Consider the following 23,851-nt stretch of genomic DNA (forward strand, 5'->3'; position numbering starts at 1 on the left):
GTGTATGGAGAAAAATTATTGTGTACGGATCAGTTCCTTTTGTTATAAGACCTTTAAAAAAATTATAATAAATAAAATATTGAAATTAATAAACGAATAATCCCCATCCTAATTAGATTCGTTTTTATATTTGAAAGACCATCTTAGATATTTTAGATTCCAATTTTGACCAAAAAAAACTTTATGTTTTTGTAGTTTCCATACTTTCATATGATTTTTTTTTGCTTGAACAAAAATGTAATTTAGGTATTATAAAAACGAGTTTATTACCAAAGGAAAATGGAAATAAATTGCTTTTCTGGGATAAATAAAAGGAAGAGAGGTAAAATCACTACAAGTTAACTGTTATTTTTACAAAATAAGTGATTGTTTTAGATTTTAATTTTGACCCAGAAAAGTATATGTTTTTGTAGTTTCCATACTTTCATATGCAATTTTTTTTGCTTCAACAAAAATGTAATTTCGATCTTATAAAAACGAGTTTATTACTAAAGGAAAATGGAAATAAATTGCTTTTCTGGGATAAATAAAAGGAAGAGGTAAAATAAAAAAAAAGTGATTATTTTATATTCCAATTTTGACCCAAAAAAGTATATGTTTTTGTAGTTTCAATACTTTCATATGCAATTTTTTTGCTTGAACAAAAATGTAATTTCGATCTAATAAAAACGAGTTTATTACAAAAGGAAAATGGAAATACATTGCTTTTCTGGGATAAATAAAAGGAAGAGAGATAAAATCAACAGTTTTACAAAATAAGTGATTATTTTAGATTCCAATTTTGACCCCAAAAAAATATATGTTTTTGTAGTTTCCATACTTTCATATGCAATTTTTTTTGCTTGAACAAAAATGTAATTTCAATCTTATAAAAACGAGTTTATTACTAAAGAAAAATGGAAATAAATAATAAATTGCTTTTCTGGGATAGATAAAAAGAAGAGAGGTAAAATCACTACAAGTTAACATATTTTTACAAAATAAGTAATTGTTTTACTATAATTGTTCAAAATTAAGTATAACTGTAAATTATTTTACTTAAACAATTTTACTCCACAGATAACAAAGAGATCTTGAGTAACAAAGAGAGCATGGATAAAGTAACCAAGATACATAATTAGCTTCAAAACTCTTAAATCACGAGTGTATCCTGAGAATGGACGAAGCAGAGAGCAGACGAAGAGACGGGGCAGAATGGATGGAAGTCCGGAGGAAGTCGGCAGGGGCGAACTCAACCAAGGATAGAGCAACCACGTTCTTCGTCACAAATGTACCATAGGCGGCCAGGAAATCCGAGCTCATGGAGGTTTTCAACAGATACGGAAAACTAAGAGACGTTTACATGGGATTGAATAGAGGGAAGAACGGGCACTTCTTCGCATTCATTAGATTCACAGATGTGAAAGATGTTGATGTTATGGAGAGAGTACTCAATGGAGCCAAGATAAGAGGCAGGAACTTGGCGGTGAATCTAGCCCGATATGAAAGAAAGAAGAAAGAAGTTTATGAGACAAAGCAGATGACAAATAGATGGAATCAACCTCCACAAAAAACCCCACCTATGTATATCGTGATCATCGCTCATATGCACAAATCATTAACCCTCAGGTCAGAAACAAACCTCCACCATCATCCCTAAGCCCCATCATCCTGAAATGTGAGCATGGGAGACACAATTGGATGAAAAAAAACAACTCTTATAGGTGAGGCCATTTCAGTAGATCATCTTGGTCATCATCCTAAGCTACTCACGATGAAGGATGAACTCAAATGCGAGATAAAATAAATCGGAGGCCTAAAAGTATTACTAGATTTTAATAGCTCGAAGGATGCAAAAGATTTCATGGAAGCTGATATAAGGTGGAATAACACTTTCAAATGGGTAAATTGAGGGGAACATACTGAAATTATCTATGAAAGGGTAGCTTGGATAAGAATCACTGGGCTTCCACTACATATTTGGGGTGAACGAAACTTTGCTGCTATCACAGAAAGGTTTGGTAAAACAATTATGCCCTTCGATGAAGTGAATCATAGAATCGATCTATCAAGTCCGAAGTTGACATCCTAACAAATAGAAGGGTTAGGATAAATGAAGAACTCAAATTCATATTCGAAGGGAGGATGCTAAGGTTGGGAATCATCGAGTTTGATGAAGAATATTGGGTCCCGTTCAAGTGAGATACGAGTCCTGATTTCTATGAGAAGTCATCAGAGTCAGAGTCAGAGGAAGATGACGTTGATGAAGAGGAAGAAGGAGTCTCAGATACAGACATGGAAGATGGGGGGGGGGGGGGGGGAACGGAGAGAGAAGAATGTGAAATTTGGATAGAGAACAACAGTGAAAAGCGCACAAAAGTGGAAGAAACAGTCATATTGGAGGATAACGGCACAACACGTGCGAAAGACACGATGCCAGTGGAAGTCACATCGCCGGTGGAACCTGCAACATCGGGGACGACACCAATTGATGGGGGTGGCATACTAGAAGCTCAAAAGTCGCATGAAAATTGTGCCAACGTGGATACATTCCCTAGAAAGGAAGCAGAAGTGTTACATGGGAACTCTGAGAAAATAACGGAAAAAGGTGAGTCAATAAAAAATCTTGGGTCACTTAATGGACTCCCTTTGGGCTGCTTTGGGCCATTCCCCTCTCCGGGCCTTGTTGGTGTTAGTAATTTGCAAGGATCATCAGCAAGTTTGTCTCATCGGAAAAGGAAAAGAAATATCCACATGGAAACTGAACCACATCATAAGTTGGTAGAGTCGATGGTACCTCTTGACAATGAAAAGGAAGACGATTCCAGCACTACATCTATGGAGGAAGCTAAAACTGTGGCAACCGGTAAAGAACTAGGGTTCCAAATTGAGATTAGGGATCCGGTTCTATAGGAAGTTATGGGTGAAAATGGAGAGATGAACATCCCGAAATGAATTGTGTCGGTGTTAATCTTCGGGGAATCGGCAAAGATTACAAAACCGAATGGGTAAGAAGACTTAAAATTCAGAATGACATATCATTCTTGGGTATACAAGAAACGCAATTGACTAATGTCAATAATATTAATGTAGCGGGCTGTTGGGACCAAAGTGACTTTGGATACGTCGCGATGAAATCGGAGGGTAGATCTGGCGGATTGCTCAGTATGTGGGATTCACAAAAATATACGGTAGTTGAAACATTAAAATCAAGACATTTCATCATCACCATAGGAAACTGGAGCGGAATCACAGTATCAACGATTTTTTCTAACATATATGGGCCGCATTTCCCTCGAGAAAAGAAGAAACTATGGGATGATCTGTTAAAAATCAAAATGGAGAAAATGGGAGTCTGGATAGTCCTTGGCGATTTTAACACTGTACGGAGACAAGATGAGAGGTATAATTCACAATTCTATAACTCTTCAGCATATTGGTTTAACAGATTCAGAGGCGAAGCGCAATTACATGAACCGAGGATGGGAGGTCATCAATATACATACTTTTGTCAAACTAAAGTCAAAATGAGTAAATTAGATAGATTCCTAATTTGCCCCACATTATTGAACTATTTTCCTGCGACCACAATAACTGCTTTGCCTAGGGAGATTTCAGATCACTGCCCTATCTTGTTGAGAACCACTACAGAGGCTGATTTTGGAAAAACACCCTTCAAATTCTTCAACTCATGGATGAACCGTGATGGATATGATGAGGTTGTTAGCAGGGCATGGTCCAGTTTTGTTGGATATGGTGCTCCTGATGCTTACCTTGCTGCGAAATTAAAGAATTTAAAAAACGAGTTGAAGAAATGGAGAGCCATAGACCATCCCAAAGAAGTCATGGAACTAAAGACACTCAAACTAAAGTTACAGGAAATTGATGAGAAAATTGAAGAACAGGTAATCACAGATTATGAGATAGCAGAAAGAAGATCAGTCTTCCACAAAATTGTAGAATTGGAAAAGATGAAGATACTTGATTTGAAATAAAAATCAAGAGTAAAGTGTGCAGTCGATGGGGATGAAAATTCACGCTTCTTTCATGGATTTGTCAACAACAGAAAGAGGAAAAATCACATTAATGGTTTGGTGATAAATGGTTCCTGGAACACAAGTGTGGAAGATATAAGACAGGAGGTTTTGAACTTTTACAAGGACAAGTTCAAGGAGAAATGGGTTTCCCGCCCTAAATTTATTAGCCCAAAGTTCAGAAAATTAGACTTGATGAATATCGAGCATCTAGAGGACCCATTCACATTAGAAGAAATAAAACGTGCAGTCTGGTCATGCGGAAAAGATAAAGCACTTGGCCTAGATGGAATTAATTTTAACTTCATTAAAAGGCACTGGTCGATTGTTAAGGGAGATATATTCGAAGCCATTCGACACTTTGAGAAATATGGAACAATTAGCAGGGGATGTAATTCTTCCTTTGTTACACTAATACCTAAAGTGAATGACCCTATAAAACTTGGAGACTATCGCCTAATTAGTCTCATTGGATGCTTTTACAAAATAATTTCCATGACACTCGCCAATAGACTGAAGAAAACAATTGGGCTGAATATCAGGGAGGAGCAGTCGGCTTATGTCGAAGGGAGAAGTATTCAAGATGGTCCCATGATTGTCAATGAGTTATGCTCATGGGCAAAGAAGGTGAAACGAAAGATTTTGCACTTTAAGGTTGATTTCGACTAGGCATTCGATTCAATTAATTGGGAATACTTGGATTCTCTTTTATGGCAAATGGGGTATAGATGCAAATGGAGGATGTGGATATCTGGGTGTTTAAAATCAGCTAGAGCATCGGTACTTGTTAATGGATCACCCACAGAAGAATATGAGATCAGCAAAGGAGTCCACCAAGGAGATCCCCTGTCACTATTTCTTTTCATTATAGCCATGGAGGGGGTAAGCATTGCTATGAAGACAGCATGTGAGAAGGGTATTTTCAAAGGGATAAAAATACCACATGACGACATATCGGTGTCACATCTCTTCTATGCGGACGATGCACTCTTCCTCGGTGAATGGAATAAAGAAAACATCAAGAACCTGGCCTGGATTCTCAGGTGCTTTCATGCCAAGGTAAACTTTAATAAGTCGCATGTTTTTGGAATAGGAGCGAATATTCACGAGGTAAATAGATGGGCAACACCACTTGGTTGTAAACCGACTGTACTACCATTCACTTATCTAGGCGTGCCAGTGGGGGCTAATATGAAGTTAAAAAAGAACTTGGCTCTTATCGTGGAGAACTTCCACAACAAACTTTCCTCATGGAAGGCCAAAAACCTTTCTATGGGAGGACTTTTAACCTTGAAAAAGGCTGTTCTTGGCAGTCTTCCATCTTTTATCTTTTCACTCTGCGTAGCTCCAAATGGGGTAATTGATAAATTAGAAAAAATCAGAAGAAAATTCTTGTGGGGTGGTGTAACGCCTGTGTTTCCGGGCTTGCTATATTTAGAAATATAATAGTCTAGGTTAACCTTTGTAACCCGTTTTGAAATAATAAGAACGTATTATTTGAGTATTATGTGTTTTGTGCTTAATTGCTTAATTATGTGGTCTGATTAATTAAGAATAAAAATAAGCGTCAAAAATTAAGTGTAAAATAAACTTAATATCTTTGGTTAATGTTGTAGTAGTTGAAATGAGGTTTCCGAATATATATAGAACGCCCAAATCTGACTTCGTATGAGGAAGTTATGATTTATCGAAGTTCCGGCTTAGCGGTATACAGCCTGAAATACTCGAATTGAGATCGAGTGGTTGTTAGTCGAAGCAATCTAAATGAGAATCGAAGATCTCATTGTTGGTATCGAAGCGATAAAAAGTTAGGCGAGAACGGACGTCAAACGAAGAAGTTATGAATTTATAACGAAAGTTTCTGTCGCGGCCTATTAAAAATAATTAATAAAAATAAATTCAAAATTAGCTGACGGAGTCTAAACGAAAGTCGTAGAGCGTGGTCTCACCTTTCCGTGGATATAAAGAACGTCGAAAACGGAGTTCGTATGAAGAAGTTATGAATTTCCGAAGTTTATTAATCATTTAGTAATTAAATTTAATTATAAATCGAAGGTATTATCCGAAGCCGAGTCACCGGTGTAATCCGGAGTACGCCCCACGTACGAGGTTACGCTATCGCGTAACTCCGATAGTGTCGACACTTCGGATGACGCATGCAATGACGATTTCGGACGCGTACGCGCTGCGTACGCCTGTACGCCCCGCGTACTCCGAGGTTCCAGCCTCTATATAAAGGATCCGAAGACAGCCTCATTTCTTGTTCATTTTCTTCTCTTCTCTCTAGTCTTTTGCATCGTTTTTCGTGCCGAAGCTACCCCGAAGTCCCGGTATCATACTCTAGCCCCGAGGCAAGTCCCGAGATCCCGAAGATCCCGAGAAGCGCGGTTCCCGAGTCGAAGCTCTGCCCGCGAGAAGTTCGATTTTCGAGGAGATCTTCCAGATCTGCTGTGGATTACTACTTCTATAAGCCGTAGTGCTGTCGGATCGTCTTCTGATCAAGTGAGTGTGTAGTTATTTCTTCCAAATACAATAATACGAAGTATTATATATAAAATACGTGCTATGTGTATATATTTGGTTGTGTTATGTGTGAATGAGTATTCACTCTCTTCTATCTTATAGATCTGCTTATTTCTTTATGAGATATGTGTTATGTGTATGTGTGTCTCGTCTGTTATGTGATATATGTGTTGATTCAAGCATGCTATACAGGTTTTCTTTAAACTATGTATACAAATGTATATTTTATCTACTAATAAGTTGGGTAGAACATGGGTAGATAGTTGGTGTGTAATAAACAGATGAGAGGCCTCGATGTTGTTGTTGTTGTTGATCTAGTTATTCAGCGGAGTATGGATAACGACCACGGACTCTTTCTAGACAGTCCAGTGGAACGCTAGCAGGTTCATAACCTGTAGGTGTTGTGAACGATGTGTTCACCGGTGTACTCTATCCCCCTCATGGTTGCCTTTAGGATATCTATTGTTGAGGAAACCCCTTCGCAGTGATGTCCGTCCCGATGAAAATCCTAGATTAGGTCCCTTGAGATAGTTGTTTTAGGGACGTAAAGTGAGGATAACGGGAATGGGTAATCGGGATAGTGATTGGTTGGTGAAATTAAATATAACTTATTTATTGTGGGTTAAAAACCCTATATGCTCACCAGGCTCCCAAGCCTGACCCACTCAGTTTTATTTGTATTACAGGAAGTGGCACAAGGGCGTAAGATGGATGGATCATCTTGTTGTTTTGTTTACAAGTCTGTATATGTATATATTTGTTGAATGACTTGTAATGTTTATCGTTTATGCTTTATGGTCTGTATCGGAACATGACATCCCGAGTTTTGATTATATAATGAAATGCATCTCTTGATGAAATGCTTTGATAAATATTATTTTATCATGTTTTGTTTTGGGAACAAATTCCGCAACTCTTTCAAATCAAAAGGATTTACTCTGAAAATATTTAAAAGCATAAATGAAAATCGGTCTTTTCTGGCCGAGATTTTGGGGATGTCACAGGTGGTACGGAAGAAAAGAGAAAGATTAATTGGGTGGCATGGGAGAAAGTAGTGGCACCAAAAAATGTGGGAGGTCTTGGGTTGGGATCGCTCAAGGCTTTCAACCTATCTTTGATTGTTAAGTGGTGGTGGAGACTAAGAACACAAGGAAATGCGTTATGGGGAAAAGTAATAAAAGGAATCCATAATATTAGAAATAAAGCATCGAATTACATTGCAAGCAGTTCCATCCCAAGGGTATGGAAAAGAATTGTTGGGGCAGGAGATGAACTGAAAAAAATGGGAGTCAACATAGAAGACATTATTGTAAAGAAGGTACACTCAGGCGATAATACTCTATTCTGGTTAGACAATTGGTGTGGTAGCGGGTCTCTAAAAATTGCCTTCCCTGGATTATATCAGTTGGAGAAAAAGAAGAAGTGCAAGGTGAGTGACAGAATCCAAATTGAAGGTATGAAGTGGGATTGGAAGGCAAGGCTCTCTACAGATCATATTAGGGAATTGAATGTACTAGTCTCAAGACTTGGTACATTTCAACCCACCATGGGGATAGATTCGTGGAGGTGTACCTTATCAAATGACAATAGATATCATGTCTATAAACTAAGAAGATTGATTGACAGCTCCCAAGCACTTACAGACAATATGCTGATTGACAGGACGCATGATGTCCCAATTAAAGTGAAAAATATATGTTTAAAATAATTATGTTATTGACGTTAACTTTGACATAATATTTTGAATATTAATATTCATTTATATCAACCCACCTTCCTCATTAATAAAATTAAATATAATTATTTATTTAATATTACTTTTAACAATTGTTATGATTGATTAATTTAAATATTTACTTATGTGATTATTTTCTAATTTCAATAATGATGTTTATTTAAAATACAATTTATTTGTCGTTAACGTTATGTAATTTTAAAGTGATGTTATAATCATTCAAAATTATTATTCTTTAGTTTTACACCACTTATTATCCTATTCTAATAAAAGAATAGTTTTATTCTCCTTTTGACATGTGTCATCTTATTAAACCTTTTAATTAATGCATGTTTTATTCTTCTTTTGCCATGTGTCACCACATTATGTCTACTAATTAATACTTGCCACATGTCAACCTATTGATTATTATTTTAAATTTTAAATTTTCCATTCTATCTACATTAAATTAATAGCATTAAAATAAAATTAATACAAATTATAAAGTGATATAGTTTCACATATTTATTTAAAATCAATAATTATAGTTTTATATAACTAAAAAATCTCCTAATTAATAATTTATTTAAAATAATTGATTAATAATTTTGAATTTTCATTAAAAAAGCTTAATTAATTTTGTAACCGTGGTTCCCACAGATTATAAACTAGTTATTAATAAGTTAAAGAAGGCTTTTAAGAAACACTTAATAATACTATTAAAATGTAAAACATACACTAAATAATAAACTAATAAGATAGACAATTTGCATTTAAAAAGAAATTGCATTGATAATATGGCATAGGCCTGTCGAAAAAACCCGAAACCCGTTTTACCCACCCGACCCGTTCCGAATTCGGGTAGAATGGGTCGGGTAGAACGGGTAACGGGTATGAACATTCGGGTAATAGGTTAACCCGATAATAATATATGTCGGGTTTTAGGTATGAATATTTATTTTCGGGTATACCCGAATACCCGAATTCGTTTTTTAACTAATAACAAATATACAATGCAGTCACGTACGCACACTTCAAATAAAACAAAACCCTTCATAACATATTATAATGATTTGTATTGTTATTATATATGTATTTGTTAATTGTATGGAGTATTTTCCTAACTAATTCTTTATTAAACCAACCAACATGTAAAAAACAAAAAAAAAAAAATTATCAATACGTGTCGCTTAATAAATTTTCGGGCATACCCGAAACTTACCCGACCCGACCTCAAACCCGAATACCCGAATACCCGAAACCCGAAAACCCGAAACCCGAAAACCCGAATTACAGTATAGGTCGGGTATCGAGTATTATTTTTGTTAAGGAAATACCCGTTCTACCGACCTGTTCTACTCGAAACCTGAAAATTTTACCCGTTCGACACCCCTAATATGGCATATCCATGATTTTTATAATTTGATTTTATTATTTATAATTATGGTTCATTAGTTTTAAAACCATTTATTATTATTAATAAACGAAAGAAATGTTTTAAAAGACACTTATTATTATAATTAGAATGTTAAACATATACTAAAATATAAAGTGATAAGATAGACAATTTGCATTTTAAAAGAGACTTAAATAGATAATATGGATAATATTGCATATCCATGATTTTCTATTAATTATTACTTTGAAGCAACATAAACATACAAACACATATATAATATTTAATTAAATATTATCTATATCTCATTCCATAACATATGATCGATAACATAAATCTAATTTAATTTACATTAAAGTTTTAACCACAACATACAATGATTATCTTAAAAAAAATACTTAAACCAAGAAAAATATAAAAAAAGTTTAGTATATAACAAACTTACAAATTAAAAAATTTATCATAACAACATGACTTGAAAAATAGTCTAAAACCCTCAAACCAACACAAAACATTTAAACATGTTTTCTTTGTGAATTTTGTATGTGATTTGTATTTGTATGTCTATTCAAAGAGAATGACAGTTTGTAGTAACTATCCATTAATTACTTATTAAACATATTATATAAGTTATAAAACATTTTATGATGTGTGATTAATTACTTTGAAAATGAAAAGATATGGATGTTTCAAATGCATGAGGTGCTTGAAAATTTGTATGAGGGTTTTAAATGCATGAGTGATAAAAAAAAATGTCTCATTTATAAGTATAGTATGATACTAATGGACAAGAAGATAAATTATGATAAAAGTTTTACAACAAGTTTTGAACTATTAAAACCAACCGAAAATACAAAAAATAATGTCACATTTTTAACGGCAAACTAATACACAAAATAGTCTAAATTGATTATTTTTTAATTTTTATTTTTGGAATGTGAACTTCCTAACGTGAATTTCCAAACCAACTTTCACATACTAACTAATTCAATATTGCAATATTACGAACATAAGATTATTATTTTCCATGCTTTAAAATAACTGCAAACAAACTTACGTAGTAGTCAAAAGGGCTCAGAAATACTCTTAGTCGATTATTATGGTAAGGAACAAATATTTTTAATCGATCTACAACGTTTTATGTTATGAGTTTAAACTATTTTTTTGGGTGAACTCATGCCTTTCTTTGAGGATGATTTTGCCTTTCTTCTAATACATAAAGATTAAGTGAGTTTACTTGAATGTGAATGATATGATATGCTTTTTCTTTTGGCAGCCTACCTTTCATTAAGACGACATGTTTACTTTTTTAAGAAGAATAATATCAAAAGGTACAAATTATGATGCTCAATCTTTCAACAAAATTGTTTATGACATTCATTACATTGGATTCAATAAAAAAAATGATCTCGTATTCAAATTGAGATGTTCACAGAAAATATATATATATATATATATATATATATATATATATATATATATATATATATATATATATATATATATATATATATATATATATATATAAAAGTTGGATAGAATAAGGACAAAAAAATAAGTGAATACTGAGTCGTCAAATCTTTGTTGTATGATTGAAAAATAAATAAAAGATGGAGATTTGATTTTATTTATCGTCAATATCTCATGAGATGATATAACATTTTTTTTAATTACGTGCGACATTTTGACATTTTCTGGGAATGATTAATTGTTTGGAGGTTAAATGGATAAAAAGAAAAAAGAAAAAATAAATAAAACCTTCAAAGCGTCCTCAATTCCGCTCCCCTCCCCCTCTCATCTATTTCTTTCTTTGTCACATGTCAAACCCTCATTTGGTGGAGTTTTTTTTCCATCCATTTTATTTTTTGGCCATAATTTTTTTTTCTTTCAAAACAAAAATTTGAAAAAACAAAAGTTCTAAAAATTTAATTCTCTATAAAATGAGCACAATCATGAAACTTTGAAAAAAAAATATATATTTTTAAATTTTAATTTTTATAAAAAAACTCAGAAAAAAAATCACCAAAAGTCATAAAAATTTAAGGGATACTTATACTAAATATACTAATGACTTTTAAAAAAAAAATTCAAAAATAAGTTTTTAAATTATTTTTTCATAATTTTAAGAAATATTAATTTTTTAAACAAAATATTTAACATAATATAATCCAAAATTTGATGTTCAAAATATTTATGATTCAAAATAAACTTTTGATAAAAATGATTTGATTCGACATACTACAATTCAAAATAATTTGATTTAATATTTTATGAACCAAATATAATATGATTCAAAAAAAGTATGAACGGAAAATATTATGATCCTTAATATTCTTCTTAATTAAAATTTTATAATTGTTAAACATTAAAAACTCAAGCCGATATTTAGTTTAAAAGACTAAAAGATATAAAAAAAATCAAAAAATAAAAACAAAAATAAAGAAAAATACTAGTGATATGTACATATCTACACATATATTTTACATCATATCTTAATACTTTTAGCTATAATTATACTTATTATATGTTTAATATTTGTTATGTAGCATAAAAGACATGCTCGGAAGCAACATGGAAGCTGGAAGCAGAAAAATGCAAGCTTAGGCAAGAAGAAGACACAAGAAAGATGTTGTTAGACAACTTGACCCCTCGTCAATATTTTGACCATATCTCTTGACTTGTAGCTCCGATATACGAGATTCAAAATGATCTGAAAACTAGACACAATTTCAAATGACTTTCGTGTTTTGAGAAAAGTCGGATTTTCAACCACTATGACGTGCTGACATCACTACGACATGGTGAATGGAATATTCATGATTCTTGACGCCGACTTGGAGAATATGGGATAAACTTGAGGACCATGACGTGGTGCCTTTACCACGTCGTGGTATCGAGATTTTTGGTAACTGTATATAACTATATATATATATATATATATATATATATATATATATATATATATATATATCGGACATTAGATCGATTCCAGAAGAGAGGGGGTTGAAGGTTGCGACTATTAACGAAAATATACCCTTCCAAGACCCCTTTGAGGGCAGAATTCAACTAGAGATCAAAGGATAAAGAGATTGGAGCAAGGATTCGCATCTATATATTTGGTTTGCCTAGTTTAATCATGATTAGTCTAGTTTCCCTTATGTTTATGTGTTTCCCAGCTGTGATTATGGGCTAAAAACCCTTGCTTTCATTTAGATTAGATGAACTCCTAAATACTATGTGTTGATTTCTTGTTTGATGGATTGATGAGGTTGGTTTTGCTTTAAATATTGTTTGATAAATCTAAACCTAGCTAGTTAAAGTTTCTATCTTTATTGCCCAGTCTCAAGTTTTGTGTAGTTAAACTGCAGTTAATTGCATGAAAATTAATTTACCTAGTTGTTTATGACCATTAAATTGCTAGAGGTAGAGATTAACCATATCCTAGTGTAGGTGATAAGTTAGTTGCTTAAATATGTTAGAGAGCAGTATTTGATCATAATATTTGCTTGATTACTAGACTTGACCATAAAATAGTAGTCTGTAGATTCTATCATTCAGAGTCCAAATTACCTTTAAAATCAATGTAGTGTCCTTAACTTGCATGATCATTTGGGTTAAAGTTATTAAATTGACTTATGCTAGTTAGTCTGACCATGATGACTAGTAACTTTTATTTGGTAACTAATGGAATTAATCCATTGACTTGAAATCAACCATAGGAAAAATGAGGGATTCGAAGCTAAACGAGAGTATCTTTTATTCTTGGTTTTAAACTGTCTTTCTAGTTGTTTACTTTCGTAATTAGTTTATTATTTTAATTTAAGTTTTTCTGAACTTGTAAAATCAGATAAAACCCCCCTTTTTAGTTTTGTTTATTAGTTTAGCTTTTAGTAATTATTTTATTAATTAAATACCGTTCCCTATGATCGACACCCGACTTACCCAAGCTATACTATAATCTGACTAGGTACACTGCCTATAGGTGCATAGTTAGTATAAGTTTGTTAGGTTATAAATTTAAAAGCTGATAGGTATAATTTGTGCACATCAAGTTTTTGGCGCCGTTGTTAGGGAACGACTATCTTAGTTGTGAATTTAATTGCTTTAGGTTAATCGATCCTTTTTGTGGGGTAAAAACCGCAAAAAGTTAACTTTTTGCAAAGTTTTTATTTTTCTGTTTGTTTAGTTTTCATGACGTGAGGGACACCTCTCACAACGTCAGTTTAGTAGTTTTTAGTTTTTATTTATTTTGTTTAAGTTCGTTTTTTAATGCATTTTCCAACTCTCGATGCTTTTGACACTTTTCTTGAGGAAGTGGAACAACAATTAGCGCGAGAAGATGAGGGATATGACTTGGACGAAGATTTAAGGGAGTTGAAAAAATGGATGGATGACATCCTTCCTGACGAACCAGAACAAGCTGAGCTAGAGATACAAGATGAGGAATTTTATCTAAAAAGAAATTTGGAAGAGATGGAAAGTTTTCTAGCAGAATGCTCGGAAGAAGAACAAAAACAACCAGAAATTCAAGAACAATGTCATGATATGATCATTACCATGACGCGAGCTCATGATAATTCGGTTTCTGTTTCAATGCATGGGGTGACAGTTCCATCTTTGAAGAAGGTTATCAAGAACGATCCTTTTCTGACAAGCAACCAACCGGTCCCCACAATTTTTAATTTTCTGGGACTAAATAGATGCTCGCTCGTTTGGCCAAAAATTGAAACGAGAGGTCAAATTTTACAAGTTGGTATGAAGAGAGTATTTTATGAAACAGATGGATTAATAACGAGTGGATTGACGCTTTATTAAGTTGGGAGTCCAACTCAAGACTCACACAAAAAGAAGCGCTTATCGGGAGGCAACCCGATGTTTTTTTAGAGTTTGCATTTTCTTTTCTTATTTGATTTAGTTTTAGTTTTATTTTTTGTGTTAGTCTTATTTCACCTTAACCGAATGATGATGTGTTTCTCTAGTTCTTGATCTTATTTTGTAGTGTTGAACGAAATTGAAGTAGTGAAGGTGCTTAATTTGAAGAAGCCGTGTGATTTTTGAAGATCATAATTGAAGAACAAGTTTTTGAATAAGTGTGAGGTTCCCATATAATGAAGAGAAAAGCATTTTGAAGCATATTTACTGAAAAAAGACAACACGACGTGGACATCATCAACACCTCGTGGCAGTAGTTCAACACATTTTTCAAGAATGGTTTTATAATTTCATTCGATTCGGCATGTTTGCATTCACAAGAAGAAGCTTTCCAGGTATTATATTTAGAGTCTGTATGAGGGTGTTATTGACAAAAGAAGGTTCTTTATAGAGAAAGATTAGAAAAAGACGAGAGAAGCGATATCTGTGCAATTTTTCAGGTGTTTGTTTGCGTCAATAAGTGAGGAGTCACGCCTACTAGCTTTGTACATTCGTTGGTGCCACTTATTTTCCAGAAATCAGCTCATTCTGGCACAGAATATTGCAATTTCAAGACCAACACGTCATGCTAATCCCCACCACGTCGTGTTGCAGTCAGAATACCAGAAAAATAATCTGTTTGAGCCACCACGAGGTGGTGAATTCCGCCACGAGGTGATACTTTTTGAGTCCGTTTTTTTGAGTCTGATCCTGTACTTTTATTAGTCTAAGTGTTCAAGAGTGGTGTTTCCAACTCTATATTGAATTCCATGGTATGGATGAGTTTTTCCCACACCATCGAATTTTATTTTTATGCCATGGTGAAGTAATGTCCTGGCTGCCACGACATGGTTGACACTTTCCTATGTTGTGGGGGAGTTTTTCATCACATCAGGAGGCTGCCATTCTACTTTCCAATTCCGTTTCCATACTTTAGAGCAAGCTAGAGATCATACACACGATTCGAGATGCATATTCTATCCCAGAGGAGTCTGTTCCTTTTTCTACCTTTTATTGCTTTTAAATTATTTTATGCATACAATGAGGACATTGTATGTAATAAGTGTGGGCCGAGTGTAGCACCTGGTTCCTGGTACGTAAATCTTATTTGAGTATTTCTCTTCTTTTAGCCTTGGACTCGGCGAGTCAGAGGTCCGACTCGCCGAGTAGATACGGGACCCGGGACACGTTTAAGTTGGTGACTCGGCGAGTCCATATTCCGGACTCGACGAGTCACCGCTGTTGGATGAAACCCTAAGTTTCAGGGGTTTGCACCCTATTTAAACTCTCTTTCCGCCCCAATCTCGCCCCCATTCACCCTCAGAGCCTTGTATCTCTCTCTAGCCTTGCTTCCTTGTGAGTTTGAAGTGTTTTTGTGGTGTTCTTGAAGTTTTTGAGGAGAAAGAAGAGTGAATCAAGAAGAGGAGAAGGAGGCCAAGCATCTCTGTGTCATTCCAACGTTTCCCCTGAGGTATAGCTTGTTTACCCTCTGTTTTTAAGCTTATTGTCCCTTATAGCTCCATTAAAGTCCTCTTTGAGCCATTTCCAAGATTGTGTATGTTTGAGGGTTTGTAATAAGTTGATTGACCTTTAGATCTAGGCATGGTTGAGCTCTAGGAGCTCAGATCTACTGTCTTTTTGGAACCATATTGCATGAAAGCCTTAGATCTACCCCTTTTGGTGCATTTTGGACCTTAAAACCCTCATGGTGATCTATTTACACGTAAAGTTGGAAACTTTACGTGATAACCAGGCCCTAGGAGCCCAGATCTATGTATGGCATGAGCTGGATTCAAGCAGAATCGACCATATAGTAATTGCATGGTAACGACTCGGCAAGTCATTCATCTGACTCGGCGAGTCTGTTCACAAGTCTCCGAGTTTGCCCCTTTTTCGTAGTGTCGAGTGAGCAGTGAGTCACGGGGTGTGACTCTGTGAGTCGGAAGCTGAACTCATCTATGGAGGAACTCGGCGAGTCAATGCCTTGACTCGGCGAGTTCAAGGCAATCTCCTTAGACCAAGAATGGACTCGGCGAGCTGTTCATACAACTCGGCGAGTCGCAGCATAAGTGTTCATCGGATGAAGATGAACTCGACGAGTTGTTCATACAACTCGGCGAGTAGGATGAAGGATTTGAATATCAGTGTAGAAGGAGAACTCGTCGAGTCATCGCCTAACTCGACGAGTAGAAACGGGATTCAGGACAATCGTTTGGGTAGGGACTCGGCAAGTTGGAGAGCCAACTCGACGAGTCAGGTCAACTGAAAGTTGACTCTGACTTTGACTTAGGGCATGATCAGGGGTAAAATGGTCATTTTACCCAAAGGGCAGTTAGCAGTGTTTAACTGAGTATGTTGTGGGAATTTCAATTGGAGGATTTCCGAAGCAGCAGCAGCAGCAGTAGACAGTCAGTTCCCGATCACATCAGCAGCTACTTCGAGGTGAGTTACCTTCCAGTAGCGATGGGTCTACGACCATAATGCCGGCCCACCAGTAGGAGTTGTATGTAGATGATTGTCTCTGTGATATTCATCTAGGGATTACTACTACCTGTGTTGTGTTTATGTGCTAGTATGATATGATGCTATGTGCTAGTGACAGTAGGGAGAGATAGTCCCCGAGATATCCGGTCGGTAGGGCCGAAGGGGTAGTCATACCCAGCCATGTTAGATAGATACTGATATTGCGATACATGTTATGTAGTAGTAGTGGAGGAGAGAAATAGTTCCCCAGTATCCGGTCGAGAGGACTGAAGGGGAGGCCAGCACCCAGATATGCTAGGCAGTATCTGGTCGAGAGGACCGAAGGGGAGGCCAGCACCCAAATATGCTAGGCAATGTCCGATCGAGAGGGCCGAAGGGGGTAGGTCGGGCACCCAGATATGCCTGACAATATGTGTATGTTATGTGATTATATGGTATGTGGTACAGTGGGGGAAACTCACTAGCTTCGTGCTTATGGTTTTCAGTTTTGGTTTCAGGTACCTCCTCAGCTAGGGGAAAGGAGCCGGCGCGGTAGTAGCATGTCACACACACTCACTCTCTTGTTTCCGCAGTTACGAGTTTATTCTGGGATTGATACTCTGATATTTGATTGATAGAATGTTGTGGTTTTCAATTTGATTTTCGATGTGAATGGTTTAATCAAACAATGTTTTAACTTTTAATGCTCTTATGTAATGTTTTATAATGAAATTTTTGGACGTGAAAATTGGGTCGTTACAAGTTGGTATCAGAGCCCTGGTTTGAGGGATTCAGACTCACCTTCGGGGGTGTCTGAACTCAAATCGTGGGATTAAAAGATTTTCTAAAAAGAAAATGTTTTCTAAAATTGAGAAAAGAGTTTTGAGGAAGAACGAAGTGTGTGATGTGCACGACCGGCCGAGCTCAAGTAAGTATTCCCCAAAGTACCCATACAAGTTTATGTTATCAGCTTTTGTAGAACAGTATGCTAGAGTAGGACTAAGGATCTATGAGTGATGCCTTATGTGCCTGCCTTATGTGCTCAGTTGTATGAGAATTGCATGCTAGTTACTGAGTAGACAACAAGTAGGATAGCCTGATTAGGTTATGCCTGATAGTATGAACTTAAGCACTTTATGCTAGTACAGTTCCTGTAAGCAGATAGAGTTGATTGAGATGGTTACCCTTGTCTGAATGTTGCTTGCTTCGTGCTATGTGGGGCTCTGAATAATGGGAATTAGCCATTAGGCGAATACGTCACGTCACATGTGATCAGGGTTGAATAATCTTAGAGTACCGGATTTGATCCTACTGTGCAACTCTTGTTTGAGTCCAACCGTTGTAGGGATGAGTCGGGTACTCGAAGGATTATCTGAGCCTCGTCATGTGTGATGGTATTCGGGTAATGGCTAATTGGCATTACAAGGAGGTCTACAGCAGCTGAGGACTGGATCGAGTAAAGTCAGAGATTTCCCTAGGGCGAGCCTAGGATGAGTATAGTAGTGATCAGCCATAGTGAAAGGGATCTGGTGGAGTCGAGTCAGTCCTTGAAGAAGGTACGGATAGATGTGGAAGGTAGTATGGGCCCATACTACTGAAAGCAGAGGATCCGTACCCGAACCAAGGAAGGCCAAGATAAGACCAGGGAACTTGTAAGTAGTTGTGATCCCTCAGGGAGTATCAGTATCACTAATGATTGTTGTGATGTATTGCAGAATGGTGGTACTTCGATCGAGGCCAGTAGATGGCGGTTCAGGAGAGGGGTCAGGTTCGGGATCAGGTTCCGAGCAGGTAGATGAGGGACTACGTGAGTTCATCGTGTCAGAGATCACCAGGGGTATCCTTGAGTCGACTCCCATTATCTTCGGGTCGATCAAGGAAGGGATCATCGAGTTGATGGAGGATCGCCTCAGGGCGTTCAGGAGCGACATGGCATCTGGCCAGTCGGATCCTCGCACACTGTCCTTTAAGGACTTCAGGAGCAGTGGTGCGCTAGATTTCCACGGGGTGAAAGACCCCATTGCTACCAGGCGATGGATTGCAGACATCGAGTCTGCACAGTTGACTAGCTTCTGCCCCGAGGGGTCGAAGGTGAGGTATGCAGCCGGGTGTTTACGGGACCGAGCCCGGGATTGGTGGGAGTCAGTGGGTGACTCGTTGGGAGCCTCAGTTATCGAGGCTATGACCTGGTCAGACTTTGTGACCAGGTTCAGGGCGGAGTTTGCGCCGGCTGTCGAGCTTCAGCAGTTGGCCAGGGAGTTTCTGGACATGAGACAGACGACGGAGACTGTGGCGGAGATCACTGCCAAGTTCCGGGAGAAGGCTTTGTTAGTGCCCCAGTATGCTGGTGACGAGGATATGAGGAGGACCCGCTATCACGACATGCTCCGGGCCGATATCCGGGAGCACGTTAGTTTTTCAGCTTGCCCCACCTTGGACTCCATGATTACCAGGGCGAGGGAGAGGGAGATAGATTTGGAGCACATCTGGAAATGGAAGGCAAAAGAGGGTCAGTCAGGAGGGGCTTCGGGGAAGAAGCCCAAGGGATCAGATGCGGGGCCGAAAGGCCAACAGGGACGGGTACGCTGCAGGAAATGCGGCAAGACGCACGAGGGAGCGTGCCGGTTGGGATCATTAGGCTGCTACAAGTGCGGCAAGTCTGGGCACTTTAGCAGGGGATTGCACTGCTGCGTCAGCAGTTATTCAGACATCGGAGTTGCTGTGTTTCCACTGCAACCAGAGGGGCCACAAGAAGGTCAATTGCCCCCAGTTGACAGTTTTAGTGCCGGTGAAAGCGCCAACTCCAGTGACCCTGCGGATCACAGATGGCCGGCAGGGCAAGGCAGAGGCTCCAGTGGTGAGGAGCCGAGCATTTCAGCTGACTACCGAGGAGGCACGCGCCGCACCCGATGTGGTGACGGGTATGATTCTTTCGCTCTCTTTTATTTTTATGATGTTATGATATTGATATGTGCTCCATATGTATATGTATGCATTAGGATCGTTCCATGTGAACGGTATCCCAGTTCAGGTGCTATTCGACTCGGGTGCATCCCGATCATTTGTGTCCCTTGCACTTAGCAAGAAGTTTCATGAGTCCTCGGGCATGCTGGATTGCCCTTTGGAGGTAGAGATTGCTAATGATCGATCGGTGCGGGCATCGATGGTATTTCGAGATTGCGTACTGCGTTTGTTTGAGGAGCGTTACTTGGTAGACTTGGTTCCCATTCCGTTGCATGGGAACAAGGTGATTATAGGCATGGATTGGTTGAGCCCTAATGGGGCAGTGATAGATTGCGCGCAGCAGCTAGTGCGAGTCAGGACCCCAGGTGGGGGAGAGTTAGTGATTCATGGCGAGAGTCCACATGGCGGACCCACTGTATGTTCAGCAGCGACGGCTAGGCGCTATCTTCAGCAGGGATGCGTAGGATATGTCGCGTATCTGATGGATACCCGGGAGGCGGGTAAGGCGACAGTGAGCGAGGTTCCGGTGGTTCGAGATTTTGCAGATGTTTTCCCAGAGGAGCTTCCTGGGATACCTCCGGAGCAACAGGTGGAGTTCAGGATTGACCTTGTTCCTGGTGCGGCTCCGATAGCCAAGGCGCCGTATCAGTTGGCTCCTCCCGAGATGCAGGAGTTGTCTACGCAGCTGCAGGAGCTGCTAGACAAAGGATTTATTCGTCCGAGCAGTTCGCCCTGGGGAGCCCCGATTCTGTTTGTGAAGAAGAAGGACGGGTCGCATCGGATGTGTATAGATTACCGGGAGCTGAACAAGGTAACGGTGAAGAACCGTTACCCACTCCCGAGGACTGATGACCTCTTTGACCAGTTTCAGGGAGCATCTTGGTTCTCCAAGATTGATTTCCGTTCGGGTTATCATCAGATGAGGGTCAAGGAGGAGGATACGTAGAAGACCGCGTTTCGGACACGCTATGGCCATTATGAGTTCGTGGTGATGCCGTTTGGGCTCACCAATGCTCCTGCCGCGTTCATGGACCTCATGAACCGCGTATGCAGACCGATGTTGGATCGGTCTGTGATAGTCTTTATCGATGACATCTTGGTTTATTCCAAGACTCAGGAGGAGCATGAGGAGCATCTGAGAGAGGTGTTGGAGACCCTGAGGAGGGAGAGCTTGTATGCCAAGTTCTCCAAGTGTGAGTTTTGGTTGCGCGAGGTGCAATTTCTCGAACACCTCGTCAACCAGAACGGGATTCTGGTCGATCCGGCCAAGGTCGAGGCGGTGATGAGATGGGAGGTTCCGAAGTCTCCATCTGAGATTCGGAGTTTCCTGGGATTAGCAGGCTACTATCGGAGATTTATTCAGGATTTCTCCAAGATAGCCGTACCCCTGACGCGGCTCACGAAGAAAGTCGTGGTCTTTCGGTGGGGACCCGAGCAGCAGGCTGCGTTTGAGACGCTGAGACAGAGACTGTGCGAGGCGCCGATCTTAGCCCTGCCAGACGGCGTAAAGGATTTTGTGGTATACTGCGACGCGTCCATTTCTGGGTTGGGCGTGGTACTGATGCAGAGGGGGCATGTCATTGCCTACGCTTCGAGGCAGCTCAAGCCTCACGAGGTGAACTACCCGACGCATGATTTGGAGTTGGGGGCGGTGGTTTTTTCCTTCAAGATTTGGCGGCATTACCTCTACGGGGTTCGATGTACCATCTACACGGACCACAAGAGTTTGATGTACCTCATGGATCAGCTGAATCTGAACATGAGGCAGCGTCGGTGGTTGGACGTGGTGAAGGATTATGATTTTGAGATCCTTTACCACCCGGGGAAGGACAACGTGGTAGCTGATGCGCTTAGCCGCAAGGCAGCGCCGATCAGGGATATGTGCATGAGGATGACCGTAGTGACTCCCTTGTTGGAGCAGATTCGGGAGGCCCAACAGGAGGCTATCAAGGAGGAACATCGGAAGAGCGAGCATGTGGTGGGTCAGGTTTCCTCCTTTGATTATGATATCCGAGGACTATTGACACTACACCGTAGGGTGTGGGTGCCGTATCACGGAGGCGTGCGCCAGATTTTGACGGAGGAGGCGCACAAGTCCCGATTCTCTATTCATCCCGGGGCGACGAAGATGTATAGGGATCTTCGTCTAGATTATTGGTGGCCCTGCATGAAGCGGGATGTGGCATGGTACGTTGAGCGCTGCTTGACCTGCAGGAAGGTCAAGGACGAACATTAGAGACCGCATGGCAAGATGCAGCCGTTGGACATTCCACTGTGGAAATGGGAAGATATCACGATGGATTTTATCACGAAGCTTCCCAGGACCGCGCGTGGAGTGAATTCGATTTGGGTCATCGTGGACCAATTGACCAAGAGTGCTCACTTCATCCCGATTCAGGAGAGCATATCGGCGGAGAAATTGGCTGACATCTATATCAGGAAAATTGTGGCACGGCACGGGGTGCCAGTATCGTTTATCTCGGACAGGGATGTGCGTTTTACTTCCAGATTTTGGAAGAGATTTCATGACGAGTTGGGCACTCGTTTGCATTTTAGCACCGCCTTTCACCCGAAGACAGATGGTCAGAGCGAGCGGACCATCCAGACTCTGGAGGATATGTTGCGGGCGTGCGTGCTAGACTTCGGTGGTAGCTGGGATACCTATCTTCCCCTGGCCGAGTTCTGCTACAACAACAGCTATCACGCGAGTATCGACCGCCCTCCCTTCGAGATGTTGTACGGACGGAGGTGCAGGACCCCGATATGCTGGGGTGAAGTTGGCCGGAGAGTCATGGGGAGCACCGAAGTGGTACTCAAGACGACCGAGAGGATCCAACAGGTTCGGAGCAGGCTTCAGACTACTCAGAGTCGACAGAAGAGTTACGCCGACAAGCGTCGATCTGACTTGGAGTTCCAAGTCGGGGATATGGTTCTCCTGAAGGTGTCGCCTTGGAAAGGCGTCATTCGATTCAGGAAGCGGGGCAAGTTGGGCCCGAGATTCATCAGACCGTTCAGGGTTGTAGCTCGGGTGGGAAAGGTGGCGTATAGGCTGGATCTGCCAGCCGAGCTCAGCCAGATCCACAGCACTTTCCATGTTTCTCAGCTGCGGAAGTGCCTAGTGGATGATTCAGCGGTTGTGCCATTAGAGGATATTCAGGTTGATGACAGCCTGAATTACATTGAGTGCCAAGTCGCAATCCTCGACAGGAAGTCGAAGGATTTGAGGAACAAGAGGGTGGACCTAGTGAAGGTGCAATGGCAGCACCGCAAGGGTTCGGAATGGACTTGGGAGCCAGTGGACGAGATGATGGAGCATTACCCCGAGCTGTTTCAGGATCGAGCAGCAGACTTCGAGGATGACGTCTAAAATAAGTGGGGGAGATTTGTAGCACCTGGTTCCTGGTACGTAAATCTTATTTGAGTATTTCTCTTCTTTTAGCCTTGGACTCAGCGAGTCATAGGTCCGAATCGCCGAGTAGATACGGGACCCGGGACACGTTTAAGTTGGTGACTCGGCGAGTCCATATTCCGGACTCGACGAGTCACTGCTGTTGGATGAAACCCTAAGTTTCAGGGGTTTGCACCCTATTTAAACTCTCTTTCCGCCCCAATCTCGCCCCCATTCACCCTCAGAGCCCTATATCTCTCTCTAGCCTTGCTTCCTTGTGAGTTTGAAGTGTTTTTGTGGTGTTCTTGAAGTTTTTGAGGAGAAAGAAGAGTGAATCAGGAAGAGGAGAAGGAGGCCAAGCATCTCTGTGTCATTCCAATGTTTCCCCTGAGGTATAGCTCGTTTACCCTCTGTTTTTAAGCTTATTGTCCCTTATAGCTCCATTAAAGTCCTCTTTGAGCCATTTCCAAGATTGTGTA

At 39.4% G+C, this 23,851-nt stretch overlaps 2 protein-coding genes across 2 annotated transcripts; both read left to right on the forward strand.

Annotated features, from left to right (window-relative positions):
• The first annotated feature begins 2,930 nt into the window (after window positions 1-2,930).
• Window positions 2,931-4,682, forward strand: LOC111912954 (uncharacterized). The gene is made up of 2 exons (XM_023908679.1): window positions 2,931-3,884; window positions 3,990-4,682. The coding sequence occupies exons 1-2, from the start codon at window positions 2,931-2,933 to the stop codon at window positions 4,680-4,682; spliced, it is 1,647 nt and encodes a 548-aa protein (XP_023764447.1).
• Window positions 4,683-4,730: 48 nt separating this feature from the next.
• On the forward strand, window positions 4,731-5,459 carry LOC111912964 (uncharacterized). The gene has a single exon (XM_023908688.1). It carries the CDS (start codon window positions 4,731-4,733, stop codon window positions 5,457-5,459), a length of 729 nt encoding a protein of 242 aa, XP_023764456.1.
• The last annotated feature ends 18,392 nt before the right edge of the window (window positions 5,460-23,851 follow it).

This window comes from Lactuca sativa, chromosome 5 (assembly GCF_002870075.4).
Source record: "Lactuca sativa cultivar Salinas chromosome 5, Lsat_Salinas_v11, whole genome shotgun sequence".
NCBI classification, from domain to species: Eukaryota; Viridiplantae; Streptophyta; class Magnoliopsida; order Asterales; family Asteraceae; genus Lactuca; species Lactuca sativa.

Excerpts from the sequence above, each read along its gene's own strand:
- LOC111912964 (XM_023908688.1), top strand. The coding sequence starts at position 4,731 with ATGGGGTATAGATGCAAATGGAGGATGTGGATATCTGGGTGTTTAAAA.
- LOC111912954 (XM_023908679.1), top strand. The coding sequence starts at position 2,931 with ATGAATTGTGTCGGTGTTAATCTTCGGGGAATCGGCAAAGATTACAAA. Across the intron at positions 3,885-3,989 it reads ATGAGAAAATTGAAGAACAG|TGTGCAGTCGATGGGGATGA; the intron begins GTAATCACAGAT and ends TCAAGAGTAAAG.